This window comes from Opisthocomus hoazin, chromosome 8 (assembly GCF_030867145.1).
Source record: "Opisthocomus hoazin isolate bOpiHoa1 chromosome 8, bOpiHoa1.hap1, whole genome shotgun sequence".
In the NCBI taxonomy this organism is placed as follows: Eukaryota; Metazoa; Chordata; class Aves; order Opisthocomiformes; family Opisthocomidae; genus Opisthocomus; species Opisthocomus hoazin.
In genome coordinates, this window is record NC_134421.1 from 62,452,259 (window position 1) to 62,475,917 (window position 23,659).

The window sequence follows — 23,659 nt, forward strand, 5'->3', positions numbered from 1 at the left end:
CGGAATCTAAGCCATAAGTGTTGAACTTATTCAGCCCTACAGGTGGGGGAAAAAAAAGAGAAGGAGGAGAAGATTAGCAAAAGACAACTGAGCAGGATTTAAAGACAGAGAATCAGATCTGGGAAGGGTTTCTCAGAGTGTAAAACTCTAAATGCCCGGCTTTTTTGGAGTCTAATCCAAACATTTTCTACAGCATGTGGAAGTGCTCAAAACCTCAGCTTCTGACCCAGACTGGCCTGAGTGCTGAGCAGGTAACTATCCAGTGTCAGCACATCCTGGAACCAGCCAGTACGGAAATCCTGGAGTGAGGTAATCTTATCCACTCACACCTCACAAAACCTTGCAAGAACCTATCTATCTGGGAAATCAAGATCCAGGTTTAACGATCCAGAACCTTGTTGTGAAGGTCAGCATTTGTGACATTTAATTTTTAATTATTATCCCAAAAACTGAAGGAGGGCCTATGCTTTCTTGTTAAAACCCATCTGGAAAAACAGATAATAAGAAGAGTAATAATAACACTGCCTGGATGATAGATGCAGGAAAAAGGAGCATTCTGTAAGTGTCGGGAAGGTTATTTCACTCCACAGACAAGCCAGGAAATGGGTGCAGCCCCGCCAGCCTACCTCCCCTGCAGAGCTGCTGGGAGAATGCCTCGAGTCCCAGCTGAAAGAAAAACCTGAACAACACAGTTTGTTTCATCTGCAGAATTTCACAGAATGCGCTTATTTTTTTCTTTGTTTGGGGCTTTTTGTGTTTGTTTTTTTTCCCAATGAAATATAAGCAGAAAGCATTTACACTTCATTCCCCTTTTTTTGAAGTTGGACACTTCTGATTGTACTTCTAGTAGAAAACAAATTTTTCTTTTTTTCTTTATTTACAATGAATAAATGTTAACCTGTTTATATGCAGAGTCTTTACATGGGGTCACTTCTGAAAGAATTAATCTCCGACTCTCTGTGTACTCCTGGAAATCTCTGTGATTGTGTGCTCAGCGCAGAGCAGGGCTCAGAACTGACCAGCTGTAATACCTGATGCTGCGAGCATTTTCTTGGACTTTTTTAAGAAAGTCTATGGGATTGCTTTTCAGATAAAAAAAGAAGTTCTTTATTTTTAACATATATAAAGGGGAAAACAATAAATTTTTAAGTTGTTGCAACACGCTTTATTTTGTCAGGCAAATAGTATTTTAGATATTAAATTAAATAGCACTATGTTAAACTACAATTTGTTCTTTCTTACACACTGTATAATGCATATTCACTGTAATGACAGTTTCATCATGCTAGGAACTTATACACATAGCTACACTTTTAAAAACAAGATTTTCTTAATAAAACACACATATCTACAGTAACAACAACTGCAAATAACACATTGCTAGGTCAAGATTTCAGCAAACTTTACAAACTACACAAAATAAAAATAGCCAAAAAAATATCAGTACTTGGTGAAGTCCTTAGCAGAGAACATATCTTTACATTTGGTGAAGTTATGCCTAGATGTCATTTTGCTTTCATATTTTTTAAGGAATAAAATTATATACATTATTCAGTAATCCTCAAAATAGGAAGTATTAAATAGCACAAACAATATTACAGTCTTCAGTTTTGGTGTTACCTACAGTAGAGGGGCTACTTTGAACAAATAAAAATTGCAGTTTGTCTATTCTGTACATTTAGGGCCAAACCCTCAGCTGGTATAAACCACAGTAGCTAAATGGACAGCAAGGAAGTTACATTAGTTTGTACCAGCTGAGCATCTGGCTCCTGAACACTCTATACACAGGGGAAGGCTGCTAAAGCTTGGACCAGTTACGCACTGACAGAAGCTTATTATATATGTGCTGAAGTTTTCATGCAGCAGGAAAAATGTTAGTTTAAGTATAATCCCTTAAACAGTCATACCATAATAATGGTATATGAAGCAGCTTTAAAAATATTATTTTATAATCATATGAAACTCTGAGCTATGCTGATTGTTTTAATGGAACCCCTTATTGCCAATATTCTGTTAGAAAACAGTGTAACTATAATTTCTGAGGCCTAATTGGGGCCTATTAAAATATCACTGTACCTAATCACTTAAAGGGTAAATTGTACCCTTAAATACCTATTAATCACTGTATTGCATCTGGAAGCAATTATCATCCTTACAACATTCATTAATATCACCCTAACTCTGCAGTGAATCTGGTGGGGACATCGGAAGAGCATGGCAGCATACAGAGTATATGCAATAACGTCATTTCAGGAGGTAGTTCTATTTCGTGGCACTTGATTTTTGGTTTGTCACTTACACTCTTCAGAAGTCAGCCATCCTCAGGAAAACAAAAATTAGCTTGCTGCACTGAAAGTCAGCTGGGGAAAAAACCCCAAAAATCTTATTGTCCTCTACCCATCTCATTTTTCTTTTTTTTTTTTTTTTTTTTCCCCCCCTCCAGAGTGCTTTGCCAGCTCTTGAGGCCAGATTCAAGCTCTCTGAAGTCAAAGAGAAAGTTTCCTGATGGTTTCAGTAAGAAGGACCTTAGATACCAGTGCCTACATACGGCTGAAATACACATTTAGGCCTTGATTAAGGAAAACACTTAACTAGATAGAAATACATGAGCAGGCTGGCATTGCCATCCCCTTTGAAGCAAGCAGTAAGCACACAAATTGAATTCAACAAGCTCCCACCAGCGTCAAAGGGACTTCGAGACAGCATTTAAGTGGTTTGATCAATCACGGCCCATTTCCTGCATCAAGCGGTGACAAAGTGACACATCTAACTGGTACCAGGCAAATACCAGAGTTCCCTCCATTGCACTCGGTCTTAATTCACAGAGGCACAAACCCAGAGGTGTTCTCCTGCACTCTGTAGAGTTACTCCCAGAGTATTCTAATAGAAGCAGAATCAAAATAATGTCCAAAGAGTTTCAACAGAGACCCAGTAGAATGTTTAAAACTATGTTTTAAAATACCATATCCATCTGTTACTAGCTGGAAGTAACGACTTTTGAAAAATACCTTTTCTTACCTTCTCTGGGTTCAGAAATTATTGTTACTCTTTTTTTTCCAGAAATTTACCTTTTTTTTTTTTTTTTTGAGCTGAATATTAGTTTATTTTTTTTTATACTATTATAAAATATCATGGAATAAACCACAATTTTTCTAAGGTACTCATACATTTTTAAACCCTGTCCTATCTCTTTTGAACAGACTTACGGACCACTCTCACATAGTACAACGAGGAAGATTTGTCCCTATTTTTTTGCATTAGTGTTGTCAAAAAGTGATAGTTTTTCCCAGGATGGCTTGATACAGATTTACCCAATTATCAACTAAACATACTTCATTAGACCTGACAGCTGCTTCTTAAACAAAAATACTTCTGTTTAAACATGCCTCTCAAGTTGTTACACTTTTTTGTTTTTTTTGGCCCAAACCCATTCTTCTGTCTTATTTTTCCCTCATTGTTTTTTTTCCACCCTTTTCTTTTCCTGCTCTTCTTTCCAGCAGAAAATTGAAAATAAGAGGAAATTGTGAAAATAACACTGAAAAGAAAAAGGGTACATTAACTGGAAAATGGAAATGGTTTAATTTAAAAATTCTAGTTAAAATACTTGCAACTTTGATAAAATAGTAGAAAAAATAATGTTTTAAAATTTTCAAAAAGACACTCATGACTTGTTTCCACATTGCAGACCAGCTTCATTTTAACCACTGAACAGATTAAAAGTAATCTATGTTTTTCATTTCTAAGTGAGCAATCTACAGTATACCCACATTCTGTCCTCTGAAAAAAGTGTAATTCTTTGAAAAATAGCTAAAATACCTAAGTCACTAAGGTGTTTTTCAAAATCATATGTATAATGAACATTCTCATGTTAGCTTTGTGCCACTTGTAAAGCTATGCAGTGTTATAGGACACCCTATTTAAAAAAAATCAATATGAGCAAAGATAGTTTAAATTACATTCCAGATCTCATGAAATTATTACAACTCATACTATGCACAATAATAAGTGTTTTCTCTGATAAAGTATAATATTTTTTTTGTTTTTCTTCTACTCTTTCCTTCATTTGACCTCTGACCGAATGAAACATTGCCACTATACTTTACTTGCTTCTTACCAGCATGTATTCGCATGATTTGAACGAGTGAAAACTGTAAACCAAATATTGAGCAGTAAACATGAAGAAACTCACATGCTGCAGCGCAAGTTAGTACCATCCTACTTTGAGCATGCGTCTTAACCCAGGTTCTTTCACCACCAGGCTCATTGTTACAGTTCCAGAGTTGCAAGATAATGCATTGATTTTGTAAAACTTTCTATTCAGCTGTAATTAAATACTGAGATGTTAAAGGTGAATCTGGTTTAAGACGAATACCCAGTTCTGCTTCTAGGACAGAGCCCAAGCTAGCGTTAGTCAGCACTGAGGAAAGAAAATGCTCTGAATTATTTTCTTTAGTTAAGTTACACTGCATTTTACTGGGAGAAGCATCTTTTCTGAAGCTTGCTGGATTTACATTTATTTTTTTACCAGATTTGCTCAAATTTGTTCTCAATAGACAAATATAAGCCCCCTACAGTGAGGACAAGGATATCTATTACTACAAAATAAAATTAAGATCCAGGTAATTGATTCCTTCTGTTTCTACTTTTTCTGCTATTGATAAGGGCCTTTAGTTTGCTGTAGTCCCCTCTCATCTTCTGGGATTCTTCCCTCTGCTGACCTTGCTGTCTACTGTCTTTGCAGTACTGGTTAATCATCTGCATTTCTGAGTGGCTGAAAGCTCCCACAAAGTCCTTTGGGTGGAACTGCAGCGCTCGCACCGAGCTGGCCCATGTCCAAGGGGACCATTTGTCAGTCATGAAGGCCACCATCTCTGAATCTAACACTTTGAAATTGATCTTTGCTAAGGTCTGCTTGAAGTTGTTCTCTGTTGCGATGCAGTGGTAAAGTCCCCGGTCGCTGTCTTGGACAGAGCGAATGAGGAGTCCTTGCTCAGTAGATATGATCCTCTCATTCAGCTTGACCTAAAGGGAGAAAAGGTAGAAGGAACTTTTCAGGGAAAGTTATGGAACAATACAGACTTGGATCTCTTGGTGCTTTTCAGTTCAAACATCTCTTTCTTTCTTAAAGGGTTTCTTATTGGTACTATATTTTGCTTTATCACGTCTCCCAGAGACCACTGTTACTGCTACTGCTAGGAGAGAACTTACCTCAAGGTAGGTTAAGCATTGCTAAAGAAAATGACTCAAATATTTTTATTCCTTATTTTACAATAGATTTGATCAGGATGAAGACAAAGATGAAAAATCTGGAGACTATACGAAAGAAGAGTTTTCACAATGTTCACAGAGCAGACCTGAGGACATGAACTTTTATTTGCCAGGGTTATACCCCTGACAATGTCTCTTCCAGCATCAGAGATTGCTGCTGAGACTCAGTGGAAGAAAGGTGCAGAACTGGGGGTTGATCTATCATTGAATGCAAGGTGGCTTCTAAATATCTTGACTTTGAGCAGGTACCTGGGGCTAACTTCTGAAGAACTCTATCTGTACTGCAGAGTCTATAGCGTGGCATAAAAGTTTTCATCACAGTAGCCTCATCACTTGGATCTTTGGAAATCAAGAGCAATTTTTCTGCTCTCCTGTTTCCTTTCTGGCTTCAGACTCTGGACAGTCCCAGGAGATGGTCACATCATTCAAAGAAAGCAAGTTACCACAGCTTGTTGAGTTATCATCTGATTATAAACGACTGTGCACATGTCCCTTTCCATATCAGCTATGAAGTAAAAATTGCTAATTTAACCCATTATGAACGAATACCACTGCTGGTATTTTTATGAATGATTTTTCTATTTTGCCAGTGCACTTTGCATTATACCTGATTCTCTTGGGAATTTATTTATTTATTGTGCTATTCTGTTATTGTAAACTTTTGTAGACATTGTGAAGGTAAGATTTCCAGAAATCTGAGGGCCTGAAATGTAATTAACCCTTTGATTGCTTTAGTTTGTCCATTGTTATTTAGAACTGGATTGATTCTAATAAAGTTATTGAACATAAGAACAAAAAAGGGAGATGTTCTGCTGAAGGAAAGGGTTAAAGAATTGCATCTAGATTGCTAAGACACGGCTTGAGTCTTTGAAGAGTGAGAAAAACAGCATGAAAGAGTGAGTGAAAGGCTTGTAAGTCCTCTCTGATTTTGGAAAATGGCCTGATATGTGAATAATGCTTTTCAGTATTTAGATTCTATCAACAGATACTATATTACTTAACATTTCCTTTTGAAAGTTGCTCCTCTTTATTCGTATAGTAAGTGCCTTGGGTTTGAAATGGATTTTTTCCCCTTTTATATTACTTAAGGAAGGCACATTCCCCACAAACAATCACACTGTATATTACAGTGCTGAAACTTGAGAGCCTTGGAGAGTGCAGTAATGGAAAATGTGATTGCACCATAGCGGGGAAATGCTTTTGTCAATACATGTTCTTAGTCTTGACTAGTTTCTTGCTAAAGCAACCTTTCCCATTTCTCCCACTTTTGCCTTCTATCTCTTCAATAGCACACAAGGGCTACTGCATGCTGACTTCTTCCTGAACTTTATACAGGTTATCGCTTTTGTGCCTATTCCCTCAGATCAATAAGAAGTCATGAGTGCTGCAAACCTTCAGTTTGCAATTAGTAAGGTGTGAAGGAAAAATTCATTAACTAGTTCCCTGACTTCAGAGGCTGACAGGAATTTTCTGATAGCCGTGCTGCTCTGATAGAAATCTCTGGGGCTAAGGAGTGAAGTCCCAGTTATACTGAAGAGTCTGCCCTTATTTACGAGTAAAGTGCTGGTCACTGTCCTGCATCCACACAAATTCTCCAGCCTCACTCTAACCTGATTGCTGATGAAAACACAAACGCTCCCTTGCCTTGGTCTTGGGAGAGGATTGGATGCGACTGAGGTCCCTTCCAGAGCTACTGTTCACATCACTCACCTCTTTCCTCCTGTCATTGTCCTTCTGTAGCAGCCACTTAATAGAGGCCTGAGGAGATTTGGGTGTGCATTCAAGAAAGGTGGTGTTGTTTTTCACTCCGTACTGAACTATTTCTGCAGCGTTTCTGTATGCTAGAAAGAAAAAGAAAACATACCAGGCTACTGTGATTGGTGATTTTATACAGAAAGCAAGTTATTGTTTGCAATACAGGCAAAATGAAGTATATCTGATCCTGGTATTGGCCAATATTAAGTAATCTAGGGCACAAAATTTTCAGAGAAATGAAATGAAATGAAATGAAAAGTGACAAAGCACATTCAGTTTGAAATACCAGTGTTTTCAGTCCGACATGGTCTGTTCTTAGAAAGCAGGATACCTGCGGGCTGGTAGGCTCTGCTGGTGGGATAACTGAGCTCAGGGATATCGTTCCCTGAAATCATCCCATTCGCTACTACTACAAGAACGCCTGTCTAGAACTGTCCAAAGCAGAATGAAGCATTTAATATATTTCTTCACACTTCACAGTTTACGAGTTGGGGTGACATGGCTCTACGACTCAAAATGCAGCAGCAGGCCCCAAAGACGGCTCCGTCTGTTCCAGCTGCGTGCAGGTTCGCAGGGAGGTGAGAGAGGGCAGACTTGGCTCCTGCTCCTCCGCTTCTCCCATGGAAGAAAGCAAGCAGAGAACTTGGCTCTGAATCTGCAAGGCAATGCATACCTAGGCAGGCCAGCAACAGAGAGCCGGACAGATTTATAGCAGTCCCGCAGCCCCTGTGCAAGTGCTGAGCGTATGTCATCGCTTAGACTTGTTGTGCCCCTTTATAGTCTTCATAGATGAACCACTGGCAGTTACCGACAGGAACTTTAGCATGCTCATTGCTTGGCCCAAATCATAATATTTGTCCTGAAAACAATACACTTCCAGCTTTAAAAGCTTACATCATATATGAAATACAACTTTTTTTTGGTTTTTTTGGACAAAGGAGTAATGGATGCCAAATAACATGAGACATGCAAATCCTACAGGTCTGCACGTCTAAAATCTGACTCTTATTATGCACAGTCCTAAGGCTGGTTTTCCTCAGACTCTGTCTCCCATTCTTTTCAGCTTCTTTCATCAGCTGATATGTGAAATTGGAATCTATTTTACTAAAGGAAGGAGACTTTGCTTGGTTCTAGTACCTTCAAAGTTTTCAGCACATTTATGATGTTGTACCAAAATCAGTCGTAACTTTCAGGAGAATAATGTGGAAATATTTTGGATTCAGAGACCACAAGCTAGCAAGGAGCTTACATGTGGGCTGACCCATCTGTAGCTGTGAAACACTGAGAATCAGAGCTGTAACACATTATTATTTTTATGTACTCTGGAACTAGATGCACCACAGAAAGGCATTTTTGTCTGTTTAATTGATCAGTATATATCTAACTTCTTACCTACTCCATACTACTGCTACTACTTATACATGCTAAGAAAAAGATTGAGAGAATTCAAATGCATTTGTCTAATGGCCATAAAGGCTAACACAAGCATAATAATATTAAACAGGACATCGAAAAGCAATCATACAAGTCCCCTAGTTCTTGATGACCTATTTAAAAATTCCAATATGCCAGAAATGTTGAGTTCATACATGCTGAGAGGTCTCAGGCATGAACCCTATCATGTTCAAATACTTTGTTTCAAGATTATGGTTCCCTACGAACTTGGAAGATTTCTTGCTGTTGCCTGACTCTCTGCTCTTTTGTCCTTTAGGTAGGCTTCATTTTTTTCTCCAAACTTCGTAGTTTTGCTATAAATGGCTTTAATTATATTTTGCAAGAGTCTAAGTTGCTGTTTCTTTTTATCTTCTTTTCCACTGGGGAAACAACTGCCATTTACCTATGCTATATCCCCACTGCTGTCACCAAAACATCCTTTATAAATTTCTAAAACACATAAACCTATAAATATATCCACATTAAAAAAAAAGTTTCGAAAACAAGAAACCTGTTTCACAAGACTGTCAAGGTTTAAACGTTTGTCTCCCCTCAGCCCTGAAAGCAGACACTTGATATTCTCACATTTTCCACATCGAAAGAGGAGACACCCACCCTTGGGATAGACAATGGGTGGGTGATCACAGCTCATGCCTACAAGGTATGACACGCAGCTCAAGTTACTTCATGATTCAGATCCTAAGCTGTAATATGGATCTCTCAGAGCTCAGGTGCATACTCTAATGCTGGGTTCATCTTCTATAATTACCTGTTCAGACTATTCATCTTCCTATGAATGACCTAATACTGAGTCATGGGGAAAGACCCGCTGGCGCTGTAGACCGGCACCTAGAGCAGGATTAGCCACATTTGGATCTACACCCAACTGACTGTTGCAGTCTGTTTTCATCCAGGAGATTCTTCCAAGACCCAGCAGAAGCCATTTCAGTGTAATTATTATCAACTGAACCTTTCACATGTAACGCTTAAAGCATTGTTCTTTTAATCAAAAAAATCAATCAAAAATTTACAGTCGGGTCTATTATTTGGTGTCCAGATGGTACAGATGAGAATGCACTTCAAAATGCAGGCTCAGAAACAGAAGTGAAAGAAGCATAATTCTCTAATGAGTGCTCTTGGTTTGATGGCATACATTGCCACCACATAGTTCAGACACGGATGGGGCTGAAGAGGATTAAGCTGCCCTTATGTATATGTCTACTCTTGCTGTGACTTTGGCCATATTTGACTGGTGTCCATCAATCTGGAGAAAGTGGTAGCTGGGAGGGCTGAGCATTGGCTCCCCTGTCCACTCAAACCATGCCAGGCTGACTAAACAGTTGAACAGATGGAAATAGAAACTTCATGAAGAGATCTGGAACGGTTGATTGTCCCGTGTAAAGGAAGAAAGGAATAATCATAACTCAAAAGATAAGCCTAAAACCTACTGTTTGCTGAAAGATGTGCTCCAAAACTTGACATGGCATCAAATACTCACAGTAGTTCTGAGGTCCAAGACTCAAATGCGTGAAGAAGTATTAATCAAGACTGAAGGGATGTAGAAGTAGAAAAGCCCTCAACTTGACTGTACCTGTTTCCAGTCAACAGCCAGCTTCTCATTTCATGTATGCTGGACAATGTTTTTCATGGTTCATCATTTTATCATATATATGCAAGTTTCATGTAATTGCAAGGAAAAATGTCGAAACCAAATCAAAACAAAACACAGGCTTGGAAAATAATTATGCTTTACCAGTAAACCACACAGATAATGTGAGTTATGATGAATCACATAAAGGAAAGCTATGCATTCTTTATATAGCATGAGGATCTCTAAATTGTAGTACCTTTCAGGTTGAAACCTCGGCACTGAGTCAGAGGGTTTCCATGTCTCACATCTTGCCTACGACTCCTCCTGAAATATTTTGTAAAAACAAAATGTTACTCCAAGATAGCTACAGGGCAAATAAACACTTTTTTATTTGTGGGTTTTGGTGTTTTTTTTACTGGATAAACTGTTAAGGATAGTTCATGACCTACTGTGAGTGTGCTTTACTTTTGGCAGGCTTCTTAGAGTGAAGATACTGTTTAAGTGAATAATCTGTTTGCTGAAGTTTATAAAATGGTTATTCCTTTGGTAGGTACAGTAGTTTTGCAATGGAGGTATAGAGATGGAAGGGCTAGAGGTCATGCATAAAATAGACATATACTCACTGTTGCAAGACCTAACATTCAAAGCCAGAACCCCCAGCTGGAGGTTTTCATAAAGGCAAGTGCCTAATAATGAGATATGTAAGAGTCACAATACTCCTATCTGATGCACCAACAGAAAATTATGATACAGTGCATGTTCCCACCTTGATTTTGGCAGACACCTTATTTTTGGTGCCTGTAGCCACCTTTGTAGCAGAATGACTTAAGTATTCATCCAGAATGGTGGAGAGCTAAGATTCAGTTCCGTCCTCTACTTGTACGTGACTATTTCCAAAAGATAAACTCACCAAACTCAGAATACTTCTAAATGAGACTTTGTTGTATTGTTTGGATGACAGATGCAAAATCACGATTCTGTAACAAACTAGCTAGGGAGCTTACTGGGACTGGGAATACTGGCATTTCAGTCCTCAGCTAGAAGGTCATAGCTCACAGAATTCAGTGCATGAAAATCTGGTACCTGAATTTTTTATTCTTAAGCTATATTATTTTGTTTACTGAATATTCTGTAAGTTAATTCAATATTTATCAAGTTCAACAAAATAATATATTGGTGATAGCCTGTTGCAAATGGATGCTTTTGGGATCTGTAACATCTGTATTCTGAGCTATGCACTAATGACTCGTGAGATCAGAAACCATAAAAAGCCCCTGGAGCTCCAGCACTGCTGAGTGAAGGGTGATGCCTCTGCGGCCACATTATACCAGGTACTAAACAAACATCCAGAGACAGTGTTTATAATCCTGTGTCACCTGATCCTTCGCTGCATTGTTCTAAAAGGAAACATTTGAAAGGTGATGTTTCAAAGTAGTAATTTCTGACATTCCAAGTATATTTTTGATGTTTACCATCAAAAATATTTCATCTTATGCCTTGGGATCTTAACCTTTGTAAACTATTTATGTGAGTCAAAGGAGACAATGAAGAATTTCTGAGTGAATTTCAGTATTCCTGTGATACTGTGAGCTGCTCCATGCTGTCAGAAACAGCACGCTGCTTGCATCAAGCAGTTCTGAGAATGTCCACTTACAGTTTGATATTTATAAAAAAAAAGGTTGAAAAGGTGATGTTTAGAAAATAAAGGTAATACTGTCAGGTGTTTTGAGGTAAATCAATGTTGAATGGGGAACCACAGCAATCCATGGGAGACAGAAGTGTCAAAAGAGGCAAACAAACAAATGTGTCCAGCAGATACTAGCGTCTAGACTATGGGATTTGGCTCTAATTACCATTGTTTTCTCTTTCATAATCTCTCTTGTTAGATAAAGGGACAACTCATTTCCTCCACATATGAAAAACAGATTTTTTTTTTTCCCATACAGTTTTAGGTGTTTATTTTGGTTTGATATAAAAAGCAAATTGCAAACAAACTGTCAGCATGAAAGCAAGCCCCAGTGGAAATAACCTGGGTGTATACAATGGGGATGGCAAGGAATTCACTGGAAACTGCACAGACTGGGTGTACGTGACTGCTCATTATATCCTTCAGCAACTATGTTAGTGTAGCAGCTAGGTGGCCTGAGACTCAGGGGTTTTTCTTTTCTTTCCTTCCCCCTATCCTGTCTTTTGACCTTTGTTCCATGGAAGAAAACAGTTTGCAGACTGGAGGCTGAATATGCCGAGTGACAGCAGTAAAAACCCCAGGTACTTTACCAATTGCTACATGGCCAAAGTTGGGTTTTACCTTTTAATCTCAAATAAGGAATGAGTAAAGAAAACTTTACAATAACAAAAGTAATTGTCTTTATTCCCAGGGGATGACACTGCCATCAGGTGGTTGGGTCGCTGGAGCAGAGCCAAGCTTTGCGTGTTTCTGTCTACCATCTCCCTCCACGTAGGTAAAGGAGTGAAGCCCGTTAACTCTATCTGGTGTTCTGCATCTGCAGCTCAGCTGCAGGCAGTGAGCACAGTGGCACATAGCGGGTAAAGCTCTGGCATACACCTGAAAGGTCTGCCTCCTCTGCAGTAATACCTCATTGTGTATTCTGTAGCTTTGTTTGCATATGAAGTGAAATCTTAGTAATACAAGAGCTCACTGCAGCCTCCTGCTATTAAATATTTCCCTTGGGAGGAGGAAAGAAGCTCCTGTTTTGCATAAAAATTATGAGGTGGACTATTATCTCTGCTGTAAATTAAATAGAAATTGCTTTCCCTGTCTGCTTTAATAAATCTCATGTCAAAAACCCCGAATCTGCAGGCATTACATGGAAATCACACTTGCCTAAAATTTCCCTGGAAATAATTCTTCTCATTTAGGAGTAAATGAAGAACAAAAGAAATAAATTACTTTTTGTTCCTCAGAGAGTTGGAGAGATATTTTGCTATATTTAGGGCTATCATAATTACATTCATAGTGAGCAACTGAATTTAAGCAAAGGGAACAAATGTTTCACTGATATTGTGTGCGTGAGACAGAAGGATTCATATTTATGATTAGGAACTTTTTTTTTCTTTTTTCAGTCCATTACTTTCGATACGAAAAGGCAAGCTCTTTGTCATACACACTTGTGGCATACAGTCGTAGGTGATGAACAATGCCAAGCACAATAGCTACAGAGGTATTGTTTGTACATGCTCCTGCAAGGAACGCCATCCCAATTCTCCATTGCATTACAACACCCCAGGCTACACAGCAGAACAGAACCCTTCTTTCCTTGCAGGCTTTGCTGGGCTGCTTAATACTGCTCACCTCTTCCCTGTGGGATAAAACCTGGAGCAGGAGTTGCCATCCCAGGCGCAGTATGGATCTCGGGCTAGGCAGCAGTCAGCACAGGCAGTCCCATAGATGTGGCAGCGATGCAAGGATACCTGGGTGATCCCTTCATCTGAGCTCACATACAACTGTTGCTGTAGAAGGAAATGGAAAGATTTATTTCAGATGTGGAGCAGCTCCACCCGAGACTCGGCTAACACACCTACAAACCTTTCAATTAATTTTGGAATTAACTCAAGACCAAGAGGGGAGCCACTAATATCTATAAAGCCAAGATAAACAGAAATCTCCCAGGTGAACAGGCCTATAATATTTCCACCTTCCTGTTCGAAAACACTTACAAACACTGGGGAATGTTAATGGCTTTTGGACATTGACCGTCATTGTTCTGTTCTGGAGCAGACAGGCTGAGTTAATATTGCTTAGATTTGAGAACTTGGTTCTTATTCAGTGAGGATTATTGGCTCAAGCCTTTGAACTAAGTATTTCTCTGCACATAGTCACTTTAATGAATACTACGCAGAGTTCCTAGTTGGATTCAGCAGTGCATACACTTCCAAGACATAAAACCTAGAGATTATGTTGAGGCTGAGGGCCAGATTCTGATAGCCTTATATACCTGGAAAAATAAGCCAAAAGAATTTTTATAATAAATGAGAGCTTTTGCAAAAGAAGCTCAAAGTGAATAGGTCATCGCTAAAATCTGGGCCAAAATGACTGCTTTACTCAGAAACAATTAATCAATTATTCTAAAAATACAAATTAATATTGAACAAAAACCTTTTATATTGCAACTCCCCTGATCTTTTTGTCATAAATCTAAAACCTTACACTGAATTCAGTTTAGTGAATACTATTTACTTGCTAGTAGTTTTGTAAAATATTAAGCAACATGTTCCTTGCAAAATCATGGAATACATATTTTTAGTTTGGCTGTTTAAAATTTCAGCAGAAATCCTCTGATCTGTTTTCATCATTCTTATTGCCATCATTTATTACTAATAAACACACACAATTGCGCCATGGACCCAACAGCTGCAACACTACCTTTTTGCATTGACCAGACATTCAAGGGAAGATTTTTATTTAGGACTTGTAGGAAAAAAGAGGAGGGCAAATTCCCTCTTTTAGGACTCTTTTCTCCTTAATTGTCAAGCAATACAACAAAAAAATTGACACAGTGAATCAGAAATGATACATAATGAATATAATTGTTTTATTTTAGTGGCTCTGGGGCATATAAACAGCTCATGCAAACTTCAGTCAAGTTTCTCCATGTTCATTATGGAGAATCTCCTGCCTATATTTAGTATGATGCACAATAATTGGTATTCTAACATCTTCAAGTCAAATTATTTCTCATTTAATAAGCATTAAGTAAACATTCCACTTTTCTTTACCTTTTTAGATGATATCTTCATTGTTGTTATAGGAGAATTACTCTGAAAGACAAAATTCCAAACCACATTTACAAGGACTCTCTTGCTAATGCTGTCCCAACATTAAAATTTAAAATTCAATAAAACCTAAATCATATCTAAGAAAACTACAACTTTTCATGTCCTGTAAAGGCATCACTCACTCCTGCTATTTTTTTTGCTATTCTCAGAACTAAACAAATGACATAAATACAAGTAATGTCTCACTAGATGTATTGGCTAAACTCAACTGCATTATTAGTACTCTGACGCATCAACAAGTTTTTGTACATGTTTAATTAACCTACATCTGTGTTTACCTCAGCAATATAGGAGCAATATGTTTTGAAGCCATTACTCTTACTTTGTAATAAGAAACAATGTTTCTTCTTTGATGCTGATAATAAAGAAAAGCCATACAATAGCTCATGCATATTTACCACATGATCCAGATAAGGAAATGTCATATTTCTCTGACACATTATCTACAGTGCATACAGTTTGGTTACCATCCAACATATACTTTCAGATTATCGATGACTAGAATATTAAAAATGTCATGGGTGTTACTGAATGTTTCTTTCCCAGAGACAATACTGTATACTACTGTGTGTCATCACTAGTCTATTACGGTCTGTGTCCAAACCAAACATGAAAGAGCTGGAAAGGGAATTATCACATTCATTGCCTTAAGCAAGTCAAGCAACTCATTATTCTTATCCAAACAAATGATAAAATTGATAGCAACAAAAATGTTCAGCACTTTTTTAAGATTTAGCATTTTGCTCAGTCACAAAGAAAAGCCATAACGGTGGGCCAGGATTAATTACAGTGGACTACAAGCAGAAGAGGGAGGCCAAGACTAGAAAATTTGGCTGCAAGTCATGTGAATTGGCAAAGGTTTGAAGGAGTTAGACATTAGAAATTTAGCATTTCATGAACTGTCTGAAGACTCAAGGTCAAATGCAACATTGGATCTGATGCCACATTCTCCTTTCCTTGCTTATACTCTGGAAAGAATCAGTGCTTTGCTTACTCTGAATATTTACTAGCACACAGCTAGAGATCTCATTCTCCCTCTCTTGGAGACACTCGTCAAAATACTGCCATGGTGCCTGCATAGATTGCAATGGCAGAGGTTATAATATCATGATTTTTAGGGTTCAGGATAAAAAAATCTCTACACATAGGCCCAGAGAAAAGGTTTAGAGTCAGGATTCCTCTCAGCCCACGTATCTGCTTGCTGTATTAATTTACCTTTCAGTAGATGGAATGAGTAATACTTGGGTGAAGGGTACTCTTTCAGTAATATTACTCGCTTATACCTTTTTTAAAGGGAAGTCTTCAACAAAAACCTAAGAAAACTAAATATGCCTGTATAACAGTTAACACAGATTGCATTCCCTTTCTTAAAGAAATTGTTAACGCTGCCTGTCTAGATAAAAAAGCTTAACTTTTCCTTTTTGTGTCCCCTCAACGAAATAAAGAAAAGCCCATGACAAAATCCTTATCTAAGTTTATAGATGCATACCACCATTTGCCCCAAGACTATCTGTTTTAAAGAACAGCCCATTCAAAAATTTGAAACGGATTTTTCAATGTGAGGGTGAACATTTTCTTTAGATTTTTACAAGCTGCTACATGCCAGAGTGACTGACAGAGGCTATTCCCTTATTTCTCCCTGTACTAGTTTGTGTTTCTTTTCAGCTTATGTTGTGTTAAGCTTATAGCTTTCTTCACTCCAGAGGCATGCGGCTTTGAAGAACTGGAGTTAAGCAAAAACAACACTAGCTTGCTTCCATTATATAGCTCAGAATCAGGAAGATTATCAGATAATCAAAGAAATGCAAAAATCTTAGATTCCATCTGTAAATAGAGAGTCTTAATAAGTGATGCCAGTGATAAAAGTTGCCTTCTGGCAACCACTATGACATGACCTCGTAAAAATGCGATTATCAAAATCCTTCTAGCAAAAAAATAAGCAACTTAAATATAGCAGAAAAAAATCCTTCAGGTAGCTACAGCCTTCGTAACAGTGGACATTTTCTGTTCCTCTTTGGGTGGGTATCAAGCTGACAGTATGCACATTTGCTTGATCTTTTATCAAGTCACAGTTGCCCTTGCCAAAGTCTCTTAGAACAAAGTGTTTGTGTGAACATACAAATTGGAAGAGTAAAAGTAGGAGCAAGCCAAACCTTAAAAACCTCCATCTCTTCTAAAATAAGTTCTCCACTTGCAGAGAAGTTGGTGGGTAGGACAACAACTTTTTGCACAGTTCCTTGATCTGGAAAATATGAGAAAAAGTGAAACCATGTGACAGAGAGAGAAAGAAAGAAAAAAAGCAGATGAAGCATTATCAATTATGAAAAGAAACCATCAAAGCAAGCACTGTGACATAGAGAAAGATATTAAAAATATGTTCAGTAATTTGTAGTGCTTAGGGTCAGAAAGAACCATGAAATGGTTCCTTCACAAGGCACAGACTGTGGATAACTTGTACATGACTGTATGTAGTATTACCCTCACATATGAACATGAAGAAGTCATGGTAAGATTTAAGTTAGTACCATTACTGTTATCATTCTACCCAAAAAGATCAATCAAGAACAGTATCTTTTGGACTAGTTGCTGTATAGACACACAGATAGAGGCAGTATCTATCCTAATGATCTTAAAGTAAAAACACAGTAATATGAACAGGTAAAATGGAGATACTGGAGAATTTAACATATATCCACATTCATTAATAAAAGGTAATGACAACTGATGATATGAAAGGTAAGCCTTCAAAAGAATAACTCTACACATAAACAAAGTAAGATGAAAGCTTTTTCTTTCAAGAGAGTCGAACAACAAACAAGTCCATTACATATTGGTAGAAGTTAATATTTTGGTCCATAAGGAAAAAAGGAAAAGCAAGGTAAAGATACTGTAGCTACTTTATCATGCCTGCCCTCTCAAAATACAGTTCCAAGCCTCCCAAATCCACACAGGTCACAGGAGTAAGAAGGGTGGGGCAACGGCACTGTTTTTGCGGGGTAGATATGATCAGTGAGACCAAAGCAATATTTGTGATTAGTCTTCCAAATTTGTTATCTGGAAAGAACATAAGACATAGAGGGGTCCACCTGTGAAGGCTCTTAAAGTCTAAGACAGCCACTAAAGTATTTCTGATGTGGCAGAAAAGGCAGACTGTGGGAGAATCACAAGGGCAAGTATGGGGTATGTTTACTCGGAAAAAGCATCGCATATAGAATTCCTCTTGCCTGAGAGGCCTGGAAATTAGTGTGAGCCGAAGAAATTTCTTTGCTCATTATTGTTTCTGAGGAATGAGACCACATGGTACAGATACTGTTTGGCCTTCAAAAGTTTAACGCGCAATATAGACTTGCGCGGTTAGTACAACATTAGCACAGCACAACATAGGTAAGTATCTACATGTATTTTTATAAATCTGTGACTGAGGAAAGGAAATCACAGCTTCCTGTTTGGCAATTCATGATGTAGACAATATAAACAGAAAAAGGGCTTTTGCTTTTAAGGTCAGTTACTAAATTCCGAAGCTGGCGCTGCAGGGCAAGCTGGTTACAGTAAATAATTTACATCTTCTTATTTCCCTGGAGGAAGCCAGCAAATAATAATATATTTTATTAAAAAGAAAAAAAAGATTTAATGGCAGAATATTGATATGTAAAGACATGACCACACACACAGAGAGCACATTGCAGTATTTTGCCATTTAAAAAAAAGAAAGGAAAAGAGAAATTGAAAGCTGTCAAGACTTAAAAATGTGTAGCTATCAATTGTACACGCTCAGGGCACATTACGCATGAATATTTCATAAGAATTTTCTATGGAGAACATTTATTCTCATTATACAAGGGCATGATAAACCAGTTCCTTCCGAAGAAACTTTACTGAAACTAAATCTTGTGATAGCACAGCTGTGGTCTAGACTGGATGCCAGTATCAGCAAAGCTATGAGAACCTGAGAGAGATTTACTAACTGCCAGGACCCACCGAAGCCTTAAACTGGTGCAGATGCATCCATCGTTTGAGCTAAGGAGAAGCACGTGCATGTACGTGTGTGTGTATTTCTGCTCCAACTAAAGGGAATAACCTACTCACAAACCTACGCAGCTTAACTCCAGTCTACCTCTGCCTCTTTGTATCCTTTTATCAATGTCCTCTCTCTAATATTAAACTACACCACACAAAATACTGTATTAGAAGTGCAGGAAGGAGTTGCAGCCTTTTGTGGATTTTTTCAGCTGCCTGCAAAGTGTCAACTACCTGTAACCCTGACATCCAGGGCACTAACCATGTTGACAGTGACCTTACCTGCAAAGGAATGTGAGGCTGCTGATCTTCTGAAGAACCGGTTTATTTCAGTGATCCATTAGCACATGCCACACATTTAAAATTGCTAAATTGCCTTTGGTCCTCAAACATTGCCCCAAACTGAAACCAGAACCTGAGGGGAGATTTTATCCTGGGCATTGGCACAGAAAATACTGATAACGTCTGACGCCAAGTCCTTGTGTCCTAATAACCTTTCTTATTCGAAAATTAGGCTCCTATCTACCTTTCTGTCACACCCCAGCAAAATACACAGAGTTAAGGACTGTTTGCCTTGGTATTCATTCCCTTTGACTCAACATTTTACCATTCGCTTTGACTCAGTATTGTACTATGAGGGACAGATCGTTGCAGAAAGAAATGTTCCATTGTTTTAAAGGAATTAGTAAACTTCATACAATATTTAAAATAAATAGTCATGTTAGGGAAAGTAAGCAATAAAAATCTATTCATTAAATGCAACTACTTAAAGCAAGGAATTCCAATAGTCTGTACATACATATATGCGTACTTGCAACAATACATGGCTTGTAGGCTGTAGTCCTCCACCCCTTCCAGAGTGAGTTTTTCTACTGTTTCTCAGCCTGTTTCTTAATAAATGAAAAGCAAATATTTGTGCCCAGAAAACATTTCTTATTTCTTCCTCTGTAGTACTGAGGTCTCTACTATAAGCACAGTAGCTGACAAATCACATCACTTATACGTGTTCATGTCAGAAAGCTTATGGTACATCTGATTTTTACTTATTTTCTTTAATGGCAAGGCAGAAAACTAAATTTCCTCAGTCAGAAGGAAGGTTGGAAAGGATGCAGGAGATATATGCAAAGTAGCAGTGCCTTAGCTGTTTCCCAATAGATAATCTTCTGTGTTGTGCACCAGGCATAAAAGATCATCAAACAAGCATAAGTCAATTTTTTTCACATTTAGGTCAACATAAAAGATATATAAGGTAATTCTGTAAAAATCGTAAAAGCGAACAGGATGGTTTCCTTCTCTGTTTACTTGTTACTTCCAGAAATCCACTTGCAAAGAGTTCTACATCGTTGTGATTTCACATAGTCATGAAAAAAGCTATTGTCTCTCCAGAATATCAATACACCACTAGAATGTATGAAGAGGCAGATTTATGCTTATGATTTCCCTGGCTTTCCACCAGTAGCTGTTTGCAGCCTCGCATCAAACCAGCAGCCTGTGAGTTGAGGGCAGAAGGACATACAAGAAGGAATCTCCCTCAAGCTGACAGCAAGAGGACAAAGGCTATTCATAATGACTGGTTTTCTGTTTCCAACCTGCTTGAACAACTGCAGTCTCCTAGCTTGACATGGAAGACAGTGTTACTGAGATTATGTTCCCTCTGAGAGGACCAAGAAAGAGGGAAAGGCAAGGGAGGAAAGTGCTAACATCCTGTAGGCAAAAAATGATGAAGAGAGTACACAGAGTGGAAAATAAATGGAGAAGGAAGGCAGTCTAATAAATGGTCCAAGGAAGAAGAGACAAATAAATAAAAACAATAATAAAACCAATAACAATAATATCACCAACAAACTTCTTTGAAATGCAGGGCTTGATTCTGGACTGGTATTAATCAGCTAAACTTCACTGATACCAATTGGACTACATCTGATTACACCAATTCCTGGTCTGGCTGACCATGGGCAATGGAAAAGGTGAAGCTTAGTTTGGCTGGAATCTGTATTCCAGAAGCTGAATCAGCAGGTCTGAGTTTAAATCTCATTCTCTGAATATCTACTCGCTTTTCTTTCCCCAGCCCTAAGTGAACACTGCAGTTTTCAGTATTGTGAGTCAAGACCCATTCATCCCGGAGGCACTTCACACACACAAACTGAACAACAAATAAAACCCTTGACTTATCCACATCAAAAAAAAATGGCTGCATTGGACACCAACTCCTACCCTGCCAAAGTTTCACAGAGAGGCCTCCTGCATTAATCTGCCTCCCTGATGTGTCAGACTTTGCTGGAGACGCTCTGAAAACTTTTCTCCATGTTGTACCTGTCAGCCTCATGGCACCTTAATTATTTTTGGTTTCTAATCTGAGATGAACTTGATGCAAACAAATAAAATTATGAACAAAAAAAAATCAAAGAGTGTACAGAATGCTAAAAATCTCTTTGCTTGAGAAAATGTTGAGGCTCAGCAGAGCACCTGAGATGCTGGCAGGTTAGCAGTCAGGGCTGAGAGCCATGTCCCCACTCTCTCTGCTGTCCTTAGGTGTCTGCTGTAAGCAAGGGCTCCCACCACAGCCACCTAACCTCTCTGTGCTTTAGTTCACTCATCTGTCAAATGGGTGTAATTTTTTTCCAGCTCATAATATTGCTGTAAAACTTTTAAAGTCATTTCAAACTGCATCAAAGAACACAAAGGCAGATACAAATATCTAATGAGCTCACACTTGATGGCAAAACTCTCACATAGCCCCAGCTCGGGCAGACTTTTGGGACAGACTGTGAGCTTGTTTGAATGAAAACTGAACAGGGGAAATTAAACAGGTGGAGGAACACTCTCATAACTTACAGATATTCTTAAAAGGCTGTGAAAAAGCTTTCGATGAGTTGGTCAACAAAACATTTTGAATGAGTCAGGCAGTATGACCAAGAGGAAGACGGAAACTTTGTGTGCCTCATGTTGTGCCACTGTTGTGAAACATCATCTTCCCAAGCTCACGGTTATGAAGCTGCAGACAGCATATCTATGGGAGGCAAGCTTGCTCTTCTGACCAGATTATCTCTCTCTGTTAGAATCTGTAGCTCATTACATGATTTTGGTTATTGCATTACTGGAAGCTACCGTTGTCAGTAAGGGTTAGTTTTCCAAAAAGGCAGACATCTTGTAACACCATGAAAACGAGTATTACAACCTTATGCTCTGAAGGCACTTACTACATCCAGACTTTGAAAACAAGTGTTGCATCAGAGAAGAAAAGATAATAAGAAACACTGATGAATCTCATGCCACATCAGATGCATGTGGCCCTCATTAATCATCTGAATAAGCCACACTGAAGTCTGAAGTGCCTTTTAATGACAGTAACTTACATCTCTTTCCACAAAATCATATCCTATCTTGATATCACAGAGCTGAAAAAAATCCTATTGGTGCCCATGGCTGTTTAATGTACGCTAGTTTGACCCAGACATTTAAATATTTTCATAACACCAAGAGCAATAAACAAACCCATGCATAATCTTTTGGTTGTGCAATCTGTGTGTACTTTGACCGAGGGCTTTCGTACTGCAAGCAGTAGGTGGCATGCTTAAAAAATAAATATTAATCTCAGGAAAATGTTCTCATGCTGTTTTACTGCTGTTCTTAAAACTCAGATAGAAAACAATCTACCAAAGGATAAACGGAAAATGTTGAAAGCTTGAGTTCTTTAGATATAACTGAAATGAGTAAAGTAAATACAGTAAAACTCTAGGGTGAATCAAAAGCTTAGACTCCTGGCCTACCACTGAAGCAGGGTAATAAAAGCAGAACTCTAACCCCAAATTCCTGAGCTGCTTATGTTATTACTCATTGTGTAGGGAAGAAGTATCATCAGCATCGCCCTTGTCAAATATGCAAATGAGTGATTACATTATACGCAAGTAAATTGTCCCTCAGGTTTCTGTTTGGGAAGATGAGGTATACAGTGCTGGTCTCTTGTAGCGCTGCTCTGTACCATTAAAGACTTGCTCCTTGCTCTAAATCAACTCATTTCAGAGGGGCGTGAAGAGATCCCTTTGGGTGGACTTAACAAAACTAGCAAGTTTTCCTAAGCTCTTTGGGAGTCTTCAGGTTGAAAAGCACAGGGAAAACAGGAGATTTTTATCATCTGAAAAACGGGTGGAATGCTGCGAGAACAATGTCTGTCCCTGGGATTTATTCTGTTAGCTATGTAGGTGAGCAAGGGAGAAAAGCAACATATTAACTCTGGGCATGGACCAGCCCCTGTGAGCTCAGCACTTTTGTCTGGGGGTGCAAAGGAAACACTATCTTTAACTCACATTAATGTGAAAAAATGACAGAGCTGCCTCTACCCTCCCATGCCATGGCTTCATGATGAAAACCGCTGGGGTTCTTGGAGCTTTATACTTCTGTTATTCTTCACTTGAATTCAGGAACTGATTTATTACTGAGGCTATAGAGGAGGAAGAGAGGAAAAGCTAAACTTATTGTGTGCTATGCATCTGGCAAGACATAAAACACTCCAATTTCAAGCATAAGTCAGGTCACTGACAGTGACAGACATGGCTGGCAACATCTCAGTTCAGCAGCAGTAACTCATCATCCAAGATGAGTGTAATTGTCACCAGGTGTCAAGTCCCGTTGTCTCTGGCTGTGGGGCTCCAGGCTCCCAAGGAAATTATCACATTAAATTCCCCTATACAACGTGTTTTTTGCATTTGCCCGGACGAACTGACACCAAAGCAAATCCCCTCTGCATTCCTTTTGACAGTTAATATCTCTGTCGAATCCTCATGAGTCTCACAGAAG

The 23,659-nt window shown here is 38.5% G+C and overlaps 1 protein-coding gene across 1 annotated transcript in view; it reads right to left on the reverse strand.

Annotated features, from left to right (window-relative positions):
* Positions 1-1,142: 1,142 nt before the first annotated feature.
* The window catches only part of SEMA3C (semaphorin 3C), a 128,096-nt gene continuing 105,579 nt past the window's right edge, over positions 1,143-23,659 (reverse strand). Inside the window, exons 13-18 of the mRNA XM_075428503.1 lie at positions 16,999-17,087; positions 14,786-14,827; positions 13,362-13,519; positions 10,305-10,372; positions 6,979-7,109; positions 1,143-5,022 (exon numbers count right to left, since the gene is read on the reverse strand). Of these exons, the coding sequence (XP_075284618.1) occupies positions 4,609-5,022; positions 6,979-7,109; positions 10,305-10,372; positions 13,362-13,519; positions 14,786-14,827; positions 16,999-17,087 (902 nt within the window). The 3' untranslated portion in view covers positions 1,143-4,608. The remainder of the gene's footprint in view (positions 5,023-6,978; positions 7,110-10,304; positions 10,373-13,361; positions 13,520-14,785; positions 14,828-16,998; positions 17,088-23,659) is intronic.